We start from the raw sequence: 12616 nt of genomic DNA, 5'->3' as shown, positions 1-12616 counted from the left end.
ATATATATATATATATATATATATATATATATACACATACATACAGTATAGACTGCACATTACGTTGGTGACCATGCTGGTAGAAAGCCCAACGGCAGCAACTCACTGAATTGCAGTGATGAAACAAGATTGTAGTCCAGCATTCCATCACATTTACTGTATCTTATTGATGTGCCTTATTGAATAATGCTGATTACTTTGTATGCATATTGCTTTGGAAACAAGTCCCCAGTGTGGCACCTCAAGCTTTCTGAGGGGTGTCAATCAAATTGTTATCCACTGACAGCAGATCGGGCTGAGCCTATATACTAGAAGGTGGAAAGATTTTTTCAGGGTGTTCGAACACAAATATATCCCATCTTGCTGCTTTACCTGATGGGTACTCCAAAAAGTCATTTTTCTACTTCCTGGGGTCTCACCAAGATTGGATGCAGCAGGGAGGAGTTTGTAGCATTCAGATTTTTACTTCCCATTCATTTGAACGAGGCCAAGAAAATAGCCTGAAAACTGATATTTTACACAATGATGAACAGATGAGAACATCCGCTATGTTCTTGTAGAGGAGGGAAACATGCCTCCGCTATGTTCTCGTCTATCAATAAAAATGCTATTTGGCAAAATGTCGTCCTAAAAAATTATGACCAAATGTCAACTGAAAATCACAGTAGCAGGATATGTTGTTGAATCTGTTCACCAAAGTTTTAAATGTCAGTTATCAGGCTATTTTCGTGGCCTAAAAATCCAAACACTACAAACTCGTCCACACTGCATCCAATCTTGGTGATTAGTTTATATAATGGTTTTCATGGCGGTCAAGTGCCAAGTAACCCTTATGTTAAAACTAAGTGGAATATTGCTGTCTGAGCGCCCTCAACAAACATTTCCAATGCCAGCAGATCATTACAGATTTACACAAGTGAACACTCAGACATAAAAAACATACTATAGCATACGGAAACCATGATGAGACGGATGGAGAGAACGGGAAACTGGAAGAGCAGAGACTTGAGCAAAAAGAAAAGTCAATGAAAATAATTCACAGAATAAACTCTGTAGTGCATTTCAACTCAGGGGTAGGCTGAGAGAAAAAAAAAGTATTTATCAGTCCATATACCCTTTCTGGCGGCAAAAAAGTATTCAGTGACTTGTTTGACATGAATGGGAGGTGCAAACAAACAGTGGTTGTTTGCATCCAAATTCAAGTTCTTCCAGTCCAACTCTTCCTCTTCCTCCTGTCTGCTCTTCAGCTCCTCTCAGTCACCAGAAAAGTGGTGAGAACACCAGCTGAGAAAATTCCCAACGTCTGCCAAGTGGAACTGCCGAAGTGAGAACGAATTCGCTCCTAAAAATCAGAAACGACAGACTGATGTTAACAACTGTCGTCACAGCCGAAAGTGAAATCTTAATTGCTAATAGATGATGTGATTAGACTGTAGCCTATCTTTCAGTTGGTTTCTTACCCAGCCACCTTGCTCCCTGATCCAGTTGACATTTTGATTCTCCACAGCCTGAAAACGGTGAGTGGGAGAAGCGTCAGTTTTCGGGTCTATGTTATTCAATAATCAGCCGTATTGGGGGGACAAGTACAACGGGGCTGCTTCACTCACTTTGATGGCCAACCGACTGGCAAAGTAGAAGAGTGCGACCACCCTGCCCCAGTTGAATTTGCCATCAGAAAATATCTCAACGGCAACTTTCATGAAAACCTCCTTTGTTGGACTGAGTGCAGAATCGTTTATCATCCTGGGGAAAACATAGGTAGATTGATTAATGTATCCTGTAGCAAACAGGAACAGAATAATTGCACAGGCATGAATGGTGGAACACTGGAATTCATAATTCTTTCGGCCTGAAAGTTGATGAAAATCCAACACAGTCAGATACCTTTGGAGCTCTTCATTTCCATCCAGCTCATTTCCAATGTTCTGCAGGCACATGGCAAGCTTCTTGTGGTTTGGGTCACGCAGCTCTCCTCCACCCAGCTGTGCCCGGGTCACTACGGCATTGCTGTCCCCATGCCGACGAACCCGCTCAAAGATGAAACTGTACACAGGTGGAGACAGACATAGATATGTAGTAACTACTAATTACTGTATCTTTGCACAGGTCTATAAGGGGCGAGCTAACTGTATAAATACTTACTCCTTTAGCAAAGCAGTTCCCAGTATCTGATCTTTGCCATTCCCTGAAAGACAAAGGTTAAGATGTCAGTGTTCACATCATTTTAATCTTGATGGCTGACACAGAGGTTCACGAACCACCTGGTAACAGTGATTAAAGTAAACAAAGTCAGCAGAATATTCACTGTATTAATTAGCTTAAGTTAGATAACGTTGCGGTTAGAAAACAATAGTCAGCTACAAAGCCGGGGAAACTGACTGATGACCTCTTCAAGGTAAAACCATATCATTAGAATTGATAGACCAGTAATTCCTATTCAAATTTACAATCTTGAATAGTCATTTGGCTGGCACACTTACAATGGCGGCCATAGGATGATTGATAATGTTGTCAGGGATATCGGTGCTGTTTCAGTGTATGAGACTCAAAAAGATGATGCGGTACCATGGCAACGGCATGTTTGGACGAGTGTCAGTTGTGAGGAACATTCTAACTTTCTGAGTCTCATGTTCTGTCCACACATGAAATAATGATAATTATGACAACATTATCAAACATGCTACGGAGGCCATGTTAGCTGTACCAAAGGAAACTACCATGAGGAAGTATAATTTCCATCCATTCAAGTTGCGCTGACGTTAGTCTGCTGATATCTATGTTTCGGTTTTGTTCAGACATGTTAACTAAATCACAGCAGTATAGCTCTGCTGACTCGAGATCGGTTTTTACAGTCTGACGCTTACCTTGGATCTCCAGTCCTGCAACAGCCACCGCTTTCTGCGGCCGCAAAAACGTCAGACTTTAAAAACCGATCTCGAGTCAGCAGGGCAATATTGTAGCTAGCCAACTGCGTTCAAGCCTATGTAAATCGAAAATGCTAAACATTTAGCTATCTTGCTAACGTCAGTTCATCAAAAGTTAATATTAACAAGCCGAGCAAACACGCTATAGCCACAAACAAGATGGTTCAACTGTTGGATTGTCTACGATACTGTTGATGTTTGTCACAATCAATGTCAATTTTATAATATTGCTATTGCTGACACCAGACTCACCTCCTCCTGTTGGCGATGCCATCTTTACCTGTGTGGATACTGCTTCCGTAAAGTCATGTGACAGATTATTATTAGTCAATATGTCAACTAATTGCCCTTGGTTTGAGCCGCTGTGAAAAGTTGAGGTGCCAGTCTTGTCTGTCTGGCAAGTCTTTCACAACATATACCTAGGTATTTTACACTGTCTCTGACCTGAATACTATGATGATATTATCATGAGTATCATTAAGACTTAAGGACTCAAGAGGAATTGGATCTTTGTCTTTAACAATAAGTGTTGTATCATCTGCCAGCTGAGACACTTTAATTTTTTTCAAAGATAGAAGGCTAATGCCCTTTAAGTGTCGATTTTGGAGAATATTAATAGATAATAATTCAGTGACTAAAGGTATTTGTAATTGTTTACCATTAACTATTGATGTCAGTAAAGCATTAATTTCTCACCACTGATAAAAATCTATTCCTAAATAACCATAGGGATTTGAATAAAAAATAATGTTCAGTGGAATCAAAAGATTTACAAAACTGCTGATTAAGTGTCAATATGGACAGCATAGTGGATCAGGTCAAGAACTAGTGTTTTTATATTCAACTGTCAAGATAACTAATATTAAAGATGAGTGATTTGTGTAAGAAGGATGTGATTTTTTATTTTTTTTATTCGCCTGAGGTAGCCTGGAGACAGGCTGAGAAAACTGCTTGTGGATGGAGGCTTTGAGTTGAGGCAGTGGGCGAGTAACGACCCAGGAGTGATAAGCCACCTCACCAGAGAGATTCACTCTGACAGCAGTGAGCTCCTGCTCAAGTACCACTGACCCTCAGAACCCACTTTAGGTCTGCGCTGGATCTGCCAATCCAACACCCTGTTACAAGGCTTGTCCACTGGAGACACCACCACCCATTATGAGAGGCATATACAGAGTGGTTATGAGCCAATACGACACGCTAGGGTTTATTACTCTTCTACAATAAGAGCCTAGTCTTTGTCCAGTACTTGTGGTCAAAGCTGAGGAGTTGGGATGACCCAGTTTCATCAGGAGACATTCTTGAAGCCTGGCAGGCCTGGGAGAGTGAAATACTACATCTTAACCAGATCAGTATGCCCTGTTGCTATGTAAGTTCTGAACTGGATCAACCCAACTGCACTCAGGAAGGTCACATATTTTGTGAAGCTGGCTCACGGCTGTGTTAGGTACCTGACCATGGAAGTTCTTCAGGGGAAACTGGAGGTGGCATTCCTAACGGCCAGATCTAGGGTGGCACCCAACCAACAGCTATCAATGCCATGGCTTGAGCTATGTGCTGCACTGATAGGAGCACAGCTTTCAAGCCAGTTCAGCAAAGAGCTCACCCTGAAGATCACAAAGTTCCACCTGTGGCCGGACTCTATAAGCGTGTACTTCAGTCCTGTCAGTTTAAGGTGTACTTACCTCGATTCAGTCCTGTCAGTTTAAGTTTGTTGTGAGAAACTGGATCATAGAAATACGAGAACTGACAGATGCCCAATGCTTGGCACTACATTGAGTCCTGCAGATGATGTAACCAGGGGCAAGACTCTGCTGGTGCACGGGAGAGTCGCTGGGCACACTCACCACCCTTTCTACACACGTTTACAGTATGTTTCCTGGCCACAGCATCAACAGACTTGCCACCACCAGATCCCCAGGTCTATCAGCATCATAGTGGTCGGATGCCATGGTGAGGTACCTTCACGGGGCAATGGAGAAGGTCCCTCAGTAAAGAAATTCAGTGCCATAAACTCATAAACTATATTGCAGAGTGATATGATACATTATTGACCTCTCATTCGCTGTTCAATCTCATTATTGTTAAAATCATTCTATTCATTAGTTAACTCACAATCCACAGGATGACGCTGAACATGATTCCCTGTAATCAGTTTGATAATTCCTCTGTAGTACTGTAGTCTGATTACTTTTTCTCCCAAATCCATTATATGAAGTCAAATTGAATTTACCATTTAGAATAGCATAATCTGACAAAAATGTATTCAAAACTGTGTAGACTGTGCAAAATCCCCAAATCAATATCATGTTCATGTCTCTGAATAATAAAACAAATATCACCTGTTTTTCATGTTCATCTTATGTTTTTCAGTTAAGAACAGTGATAAGGTTAATTTTTTTTGTAATGAGATTACTGTAAACCTGTTAAGTATAATTCTCATTCCTTAACTGTGATGATGCAGATTTGGTAGGAAGTCTTAAAAATGTTTTATTTCCATATTACAACATACAATGTCACTGCAAAAAGATTTTCAGGGAGACTGGAAACGAATTTTAGCCTTACAAATGTGATAGAAAAGGTGAAAATTTGAGATTATCAAAGTGATTTCATAGTAAAAAAAAAACAAAAAACACCAAGGCACTGACAAACAAGAAAAATGTATAAAAAGCTTTTTGCTGTGTAGGTAAGATTGTAGTTTGAACAATTCACTTAAAAATACAGTACTTTGAACATATGCCTAGAGTGAGGTAAGCATCTGTGAGCGATGCACAGTGCTTTCTGTGTCTGTAGTGCAACATGTCTTTTAAAGACCCCATGAAATGTAATTCAGAGCTCAGTTGATGTGTGATTCTGTACAGTATATATAGAGGCAGGAGCTCTGTGAGTTGAACAGTGGGAGTGCACATTACGTTGGTGACCATGCTGGTAGAAAGCCCAATGGCAGCAACTCACTGAATTGCAGTGATGAAACAAGATTGTAGTCCAGCATTCCATCACATTTACTGTATCTTATTGATGTGCCTTATTGAATAATGCTGATTACTTTGTATGCATATTGCTTTGGAAACAAGTCCCCAGTGTGGGACCTCAAGCTTTCTGAGGGGTGTCAATCAAATTATCTACCAACAGCAGGTTGAGCATTTACTCCAAGTAAATTTTGGGTTGCTGGAGTACAAATGTCTTGGAGGAATTCTGTTTTTTTTTTCCATATATACATGTCATCATCTTGGTTTACCTGATGGATGATCAGGTACTCCAGAAAGTAATTTATCTACATCATGGGATGTTTAAAGTCTGACCACCCTCAACAAACACGTCCAATGCCAGCAGATCATTACAGATTTACACAAGTGAACACTCACAGACACATGCAAAATGCATACTCTAGCATACAGATACCATGATGAGATGGATGGAGAGAATGAGAACCTGGGAAAAAAAACCAGACTCAAGCAAAAAGAAAAGTGCAGTGAAAATAACACACAGAAGAAACTAGGGCTGGGCAATATGGATGAAATCAATATCACAATAATAAAATATTTTTTTTCCGATATCAATTTACATCACGATATGGCTCATGTATGCAACATCAAGTTAAAGAATCAAATTAATGTCCATCCCATTGAACCGAATGCTAATGCTAGGTGTGATGTCAAACAAAACTGACATTTTCAAATAATATTCTTTAAAATGTTTCATACCTAATTTTGTTGAGTTTTTAAATACAATTGCTTGCTATCAATTTAGACAGCAGAATTGTGTGTCATGATATCCCAAAATCACCATATCATCGTGATATGATTCCACTGAAGTCAATAAACGATAATATTGAATTATTGCCCAGCCCTAGAAGAAACTGTTAAGTGCATCTCAACTAATGGGTAAGCTGAGAAAAAAAAAAATATTTATCAGTCCTTATACCTTTCAACAATTCAGACAGCAACTAAGTATGCAGTGACTTGTTCGTTTGTACCAACTAAAAAATAAATTAAAATGCGAGCCCTGGCCGAGTCTGTCTGTGTCTCTCCACCCCCCTCTGTTGTGCATGTAATCAAGCACTGCTCACATCCTCAGTGGCATAGGGATCATGGGTACGACCGTTCAATCTAATTCCCAATCCTTAGACAGGAATGGGAGGTGCAAACTAAGAGTGGTTCTTTGCGTCCAAATGCAAGTTCTCCCAGTCCAACTTGTTCACTCTGCCATAACTTGTCTCTTCTGTCCTCATAATGTTCCATCATTTTCTCCTCGTTCCTATCTCCAATTCTTCCCATCGTCCTCCTCTCTGCTCTTCAACCCCTCACATCTTGCGAATGACCAGAACAGTGGTGAGAACGCCAGCCAAGAAAACTCCCACTGTCTGCCAAGTGGGAGTGCCGAAGTAGGAACGAATGCCCTCCTAAAAAATAATAAACGACAGACACGGATGTTAACAACTGTCGTCACAGCCACCAAGAGTTGAGTCTAAATTGATAACAGATCATGTGTTTGAACTGTATTTTTAAGCTGGCTCCTTACCCATCCACCTTGCTCTCTGATCCAGTTGATCACGTTTTCACGCAGGTAGTCCATAGTCCAAGCGATAATGGTTCTGATGATATCTGGAACTTGGGTCACCACAGCCTGAAAACGGTGAGTGGGAGATGTGTCAGTTTTCGGGTCTATGTTATTCAATAATCAGCCGTATTGGGGGGACAAGTACAACGGGGCTGCTTCACTCACTTTGATGACCAACCGACAGGCAAAGTAGAAGAGTGCGACCACCCTGCCCCAGTTGAATTTTCCATCAGAAAATATCTCAACGGCAACTTTCATGAAAACCTCCTTTGTTGGACTGAGTGCAGAATCGTTTATCATCCTGGGGAAAACATAGGTAGATTGATTAATGTATCCTGTAGCAAACAGGAACAGAATAATTGCACAGGCATGAATGGTGGAACACTGGAATTCATAATTCTTTCGGCCTGAAAGCTGATGAAAATCCAGCACAGACAGATACCTTTGGAGCTGTACATTTCCATCCAGCTCATCTCCAATGTTCTGCAGGCACATGGCAAGCTTCTTGTGGTTTGGGTCACACAGCTCTCCTCCACCCAGCTGTGCCCGGGTCACTAAAGCAGTGCTGTCCCCATGCCGACGAACCCGCTCAAAGATGAAACTATATATAGGGGGAAATAGACAGATATATAGTAACTAATAATTACTGTATCTTTGCACATGTCAATAAGGAGCGAGCTGACTGTATAAATACTTACTCCTTTAGCAAAGCAGTTCCCACTTCCACTATCTGATCTTTGCCATTCCCTGAAAGACAAAGGTGTTTATAAGATGGCAGTGTTCACGTCATACTAACCCTGACGCAGATGTTCAACATCCACGTCAAACGTAATTACCATACAAAGTCTGCGCGGAATATTTGCAGTGTGTTAATTAGCCAGTTAGATAAGGTTGTGGCTAGATAACGTTAGTTAGCTAGTCCGGGACACAGACGGGCATCGACATCCTCAAAGTGAAACACTGTAGTCTGCTGATATCTATGTTTCGGTTTTGTTCAGACATGTTAGCCACAGTCAGAGCTGTGTACCTACATAACTTAAGCCAACGACTGTGAAGAAAAAGCAAGTAGAAAAAGCTAATGTTACGCTAACGTTTAGCTATCTTGCTAACACCCGTTCAGCTAACATTATTGTCAGCAAGCAAACAAGCTATGATCACAAAACAAGATTTACTGGTTCAAGTGTCAGATTATCTACGCCTACAATACGGTTGATGCCAGTGTCACGGTCAGTTTAATGTTATAATGTTGCTGTTGCTCGCACCTGAATCACCTCCTCCCGTTGGCGATGCCATCTTGTTAAACGTCTGTTCGATACTGCTTCCGTATAGTCATGTGAGAGAATGTCGTTTGTTTATGGCAACCGAAGGGCGGCTGCTGGTGACTTACTGATTTACTGATCGTCTTCAAGGCTGATTGGCTTACATCAGTTATGCGCAGTGAGCTCATGAGTGTTTTGTAGATCAGGTCTGCGCAGCGCGGCCCCACTCAGGTCAAAGGAGAAAGTTTTTTTTTGTGAGAAAGTGGGCTGCACATAAACACTGCATACTTGAGATAATGTGTCATAAACTGATAAGATACTTCAACAAACAACACAGATGAGCGATTTGTGTAAAATATATGTGTAATATTATGTGTGAGGATTTTCTTGAGCCTCGCCCTTTCGCAAACGTAATTTCCCGTAGCTCCTCGTCTTCCGTCCGTCGCGCGCATGCATAGGCCTCTTTACGACTCGGCTGGCAAAGATGGCGGATGCACAAGTACGTTCGGGAAAACGGCGTGGTGAATTTAAATTGTTATATGCACCTTTTAACAAAATATTTATCATCGTATACTAAGCTTGTACCCTTATGTGGGCAACATAGTCGGTACCGAGCCATTTCCAGCCACTTTCAGGCCTTCTTGTCTGAAATCTGCAGTCGCCGTTTTGCGTACCCGCGTGTAATGCAGCTGAGCGTCCAAGCCGAACTAGCTAGAATGCTAAGTAGTTTAGCCTGCTATACGTTAGCATTCAAACCAACTACTAGGTCTTCAGTTCCCCCTGAATGTAATTGCCACTACCCCCAGCACCCAGCAAAACAATTATGTAATTTAGCTGTTATTTCAGCGAAGAATGGTCGAAGTTAAGTTTTTCCTCACATTTGGCAATTGTCGCTCTTGACGAAATCGCCAGGCCGGGCAACGCCGATACAAACTAGTCATATCAGAGTTTATCCCGATAATGAAGGAAGTTGAGTGGTTCTTGAGTAGGAACACATGACCTTGCTGACCTGTTTATGTTTTGTCCCACAGACCGAGAGGGCTTATCAGAAACAGCCCACCATCTTCCAGAACAAGAAGCGTGTTCTGGTCCCTGAAGGTGGCAAGGAGGTGAAGGAGAAGCTCCCTCGCTACCACAAGAGTGTTGGGCTCGGCTTCAAAACCCCAAGAGAGGTAACTTGAAATGATCCAGAAACTGTTGATTTAATCTAAAGATCTTAATCTCTTGATTTCTAGCTTTCCGTAAGCTGCAAATGATGCTTTTCTCACGATGGTCTTCCAAGCCTGCTGGGTTCTGACGACAATGCCTTTTGGCAATACTGATGCAGTCTAATATGTGTGCCCTGACTTCACTGTTGGAAAATATGTATAGAATGATGGAAGTTATAAATTTAATATTGTCCTTGTTTCTTTTCACCAGGCTATTGACGGCACTTACATTGACAAGAAATGCCCCTTCACCGGAAATGTCTCCATCCGTGGCCGTATCCTCTCTGGTCAGTTTGTAAGACTTTTAAGCACATTTAACACAAGCTCAGCATTGACTCCTTCCTCTAACTTGTCGCTGGTCTGCAAATGATGTTTTTCTCACGATGGTCTTCCAAGCCTTCTTGGTTCTGACGACAATGCCTAATGGCAACGCTGATGTAGCTAGTGACAATCTCTGTGATACAGTTTAAAGCAGTTTTCTAAATCTCCTCTCCAATGTTTTGATAACAGGGGTTTGAATGCTTTCCGTACTGTCATGCAGCTTGAATCACAGAAAGCTGTTGCACACTGTAGGCTACTTGGGCATTTGAGCTGTTCTAACTTTCTGTTCTGTGTCTGGTCTGAAGGTGTGGTGACCAAAATGAAGATGCAGAGGACCATCGTTATCAGACGCGACTACCTGCATTACATCCGCAAGTACAACCGCTTTGAGAAGAGGCACAAGAACCTGTCTGTTCATCTGTCACCTGCCTTCAGGTACAACGCCTCCCCCATACTGTCCTTTTTTCAGAGTAAAGTCATAGTTTAAAAACTAATTTTTCCAGGCTTGGAAAATTTGTGAGAAATGTAAATCCAAAACATTTAGGAAAACATTGCAGGGGTAGTTAATTTTTTTTCCCCTCGGCCAGACATCCTGCGATGTCAGGCTTAATTGATATCTAATTACCTTGGAAGCAGTAACTCATAACAAACTTATTGATAAGCTCCACAATTGTAGCTGCCCATTATAGGTCATGGAAAAGTTAGTAAATGTGCAGCTAACCCGTTTAATACATCTCAGCGTCAGTCTTTCTAGTTATGAGATTATTTTTGTGATTGGTCTTCCCAAGTATAGCAACTTGATATTTTGCTGCAAGTGATGTTTTTCTCACGATGGTCTTCCAAGCTCACAAGGCTTTGACGACACTGCCTTATGGCAATACTGATGCAGCTTAGCTTTACACCCATTGTCCAAGCATACCTACAGAATGTTAACTTAGTCACACTAAATATTCTCAGATTGAAGTCCCTCCTTTTTTGTTGGTTCCTGTCTGATTACTGTTTTTTCTGTGCAGAGACGTCACGGTTGGCGACATTGTGACCGTCGGAGAGTGCCGACCACTCAGCAAGACTGTGAGGTTCAACGTCCTCAAAGTGACAAAGGCTGCTGGAGCCAAGAAGCAGTTCCAGAAGTTTTAGGTGTGAGGTGACTGTGGGCAGGAAGGCTGCAGCTGGCTGACTTGTTTCACTGTCAAAATAAAGAAAACATTGTCTAAATGCCTTTTCTGCCACTTGTCTTTCTTCAGTCTTAAACAATGAAATGTCATCCCCTTTGATTTTCAGGGTTGTATCATAAAAGTGTGACATCTGATTTCTTTTTTCTTTTTTCCTCAGGTTTGGCTAATAAGAGCAATATTCCACCTTTTCTGCTAATCCATAGCATTAAACTGATTTGATGATACACTGCAGTATTTACATTTGTTGAAAGATGCAGTAATGTATAATCCTGATTGAAGCACTTTTAAGGGGAGGTTTCCATTGTATGGTGCCATTTAAATGGTGTATGGTTGTAGATGATTTTCAGTTATGTTTATGAACATTACCGTTTGTGTGAACATGTCATAAAATCTGTTATGATCTAGATAAATCTGCCTTTTTATATGACAAATACTTTCTCCTGTCTTATGGAAAAGGCCATCACTTCTTCAATCTACAATACAAAATTTCTGAAGGAACATTCCTTTATACCATGATCCAGAGTGAATGGCACAAATCTTGAGTTGGTGAGTTCTTTAGTAGAAATCTGTGGCAGAAAAGCCACGTGGGCTGTGGTTATCAATCTGTCCTCAGACCCAGAGTGCTGCTGGTTTTCTATCCTACCAGGGAGCTAATTGCAGTAAATTACATTCACCTGGCAGTCCAGTGGTAAATCGGTCTCTGATTAGACGGCCAGAATGAAAAGCAGCGGGACATTTGGTCCTGAGGACCAGGATTAAGAACCCTGGGCTAGACCAAACTATTATTTAGGCACCTCAGCCAGAATGTTTCAAGTAGTTATTTGTCCAAAACTCTACAGAAGTTCAACATTTCTTGTTGTATGTTACACTTGTTTCAAGTTTTCTTAGTCTCTCCTGTCCATTTTGCATATTGGCTTTAATAGTAAAAGAAGACGAAATAGAAATTGCAGCCAGTGTATTTTCACATACAAGTGGGAACATGATAATCTACTTTCTCTTTGAAATTTCAGGAACTGCAGTCAAAAGCCATTCCTTAGTGAAAGTATTTGCTCAAGTTTCTGTTTTTTGAATCTCCAACGCCCTGGAATTCCATCAACTTTTTCTGGAGGGTTCAAAACCTGTAACAACAGCCTAAATATGACATGAATAATACAGAATGTTGAACAAATATA

General features: G+C 41.1%; 3 protein-coding genes and 3 non-coding genes across 7 annotated transcripts; 4 read left to right on the top strand and 2 right to left on the bottom strand.

Moving 5' to 3' along the window:
• Window positions 1-6: 6 nt before the first annotated feature.
• On the bottom strand, window positions 7-3215 carry LOC139640553 (apoptosis regulator BAX-like). Its single transcript, XM_071514725.1, has 6 exons — window positions 3177-3215; window positions 2143-2185; window positions 1885-2043; window positions 1608-1743; window positions 1461-1508; window positions 7-1342 (listed from the first exon to the last, which is right to left on the bottom strand). Exons 1-6 carry the CDS (start codon window positions 3196-3198, stop codon window positions 1244-1246), a joined length of 507 nt encoding a protein of 168 aa, XP_071370826.1. The 5' UTR covers window positions 3199-3215; the 3' UTR covers window positions 7-1243.
• Window positions 3216-6140: 2925 nt separating this feature from the next.
• On the bottom strand, window positions 6141-8820 carry LOC139640550 (apoptosis regulator BAX-like). The gene is made up of 6 exons (XM_071514721.1): window positions 8744-8820; window positions 8180-8228; window positions 7924-8082; window positions 7647-7782; window positions 7443-7547; window positions 6141-7323 (listed from the first exon to the last, which is right to left on the bottom strand). Exons 1-6 carry the CDS (start codon window positions 8772-8774, stop codon window positions 7225-7227), a joined length of 579 nt encoding a protein of 192 aa, XP_071370822.1. The 5' UTR covers window positions 8775-8820; the 3' UTR covers window positions 6141-7224.
• Window positions 8821-9190: 370 nt separating this feature from the next.
• Window positions 9191-11739, top strand: rps11 (ribosomal protein S11). Of its 2 annotated transcripts, XM_071514724.1 has the most exons (6): window positions 9191-9239; window positions 9772-9912; window positions 10160-10235; window positions 10575-10704; window positions 11283-11406; window positions 11602-11739. In XM_071514724.1, the coding sequence occupies exons 1-5, from the start codon at window positions 9225-9227 to the stop codon at window positions 11404-11406; spliced, it is 486 nt and encodes a 161-aa protein (XP_071370825.1). In that variant the 5' UTR covers window positions 9191-9224; the 3' UTR covers window positions 11602-11739. The 2 variants fall into 2 exon arrangements, with proteins under 2 accessions (XP_071370825.1, XP_071370824.1); XM_071514723.1 differs by lacking the exon at window positions 11602-11739 and having other exon boundaries at window positions 11283-11484.
• LOC139640557 (small nucleolar RNA SNORD35) lies at window positions 9988-10071 on the top strand. Its single transcript, XR_011694926.1, has one exon. It is a non-coding gene; the product is annotated as a small nucleolar RNA SNORD35 (small nucleolar RNA).
• LOC139640558 (small nucleolar RNA SNORD35) lies at window positions 10310-10393 on the top strand. The gene has a single exon (XR_011694927.1). It is a non-coding gene; the product is annotated as a small nucleolar RNA SNORD35 (small nucleolar RNA).
• LOC139640559 (small nucleolar RNA SNORD35) lies at window positions 11079-11162 on the top strand. The gene has a single exon (XR_011694928.1). It is a non-coding gene; the product is annotated as a small nucleolar RNA SNORD35 (small nucleolar RNA).
• Window positions 11740-12616: the final 877 nt, after the last annotated feature.

This window comes from Centroberyx affinis, unplaced genomic scaffold (assembly GCF_046629955.1).
Source record: "Centroberyx affinis isolate AG114_WGS23_722 - 3 ecotype Tasmania unplaced genomic scaffold, CSIRO-AGI_Caff_v1 ptg009786l_1, whole genome shotgun sequence".
Classification (NCBI taxonomy): domain Eukaryota; kingdom Metazoa; phylum Chordata; class Actinopteri; order Beryciformes; family Berycidae; genus Centroberyx; species Centroberyx affinis.
Note: the sequence above shows the minus strand (reverse complement) of the source record. Positions and strands in the feature narration are given on the sequence as shown.

Bases quoted from the DNA above. Each gene is read 5' to 3' on its own strand.
- LOC139640553 (XM_071514725.1), bottom strand. From the start codon at position 3,198: ATGGCATCGCCAACAGGAGGAG. The intron at 1,509-1,607 runs GTGAGTGAAGCA...CACCGTTTTCAG, and splicing joins CCAGTCGGTTGGCCATCAAA to GCTGTGGAGAATCAAAATGT. The intron at 1,343-1,460 runs GTAAGAAACCAA...TCTGATTTTTAG, and splicing joins TCAGGGAGCAAGGTGGCTGG to GAGCGAATTCGTTCTCACTT.
- LOC139640550 (XM_071514721.1), bottom strand. From the start codon at position 8,774: ATGGCATCGCCAACGGGAGGAGGTGATTCAG. The intron at 7,548-7,646 runs GTGAGTGAAGCA...CACCGTTTTCAG, and splicing joins CCTGTCGGTTGGTCATCAAA to GCTGTGGTGACCCAAGTTCC. The intron at 7,324-7,442 runs GTAAGGAGCCAG...ATTATTTTTTAG, and splicing joins TCAGAGAGCAAGGTGGATGG to GAGGGCATTCGTTCCTACTT.
- rps11 (XM_071514724.1), top strand. The intron at 10,236-10,574 runs GTCAGTTTGTAA...TCTGGTCTGAAG, and splicing joins CCGTGGCCGTATCCTCTCTG to GTGTGGTGACCAAAATGAAG. The intron at 10,705-11,282 runs GTACAACGCCTC...TTTTCTGTGCAG, and splicing joins CATCTGTCACCTGCCTTCAG to AGACGTCACGGTTGGCGACA.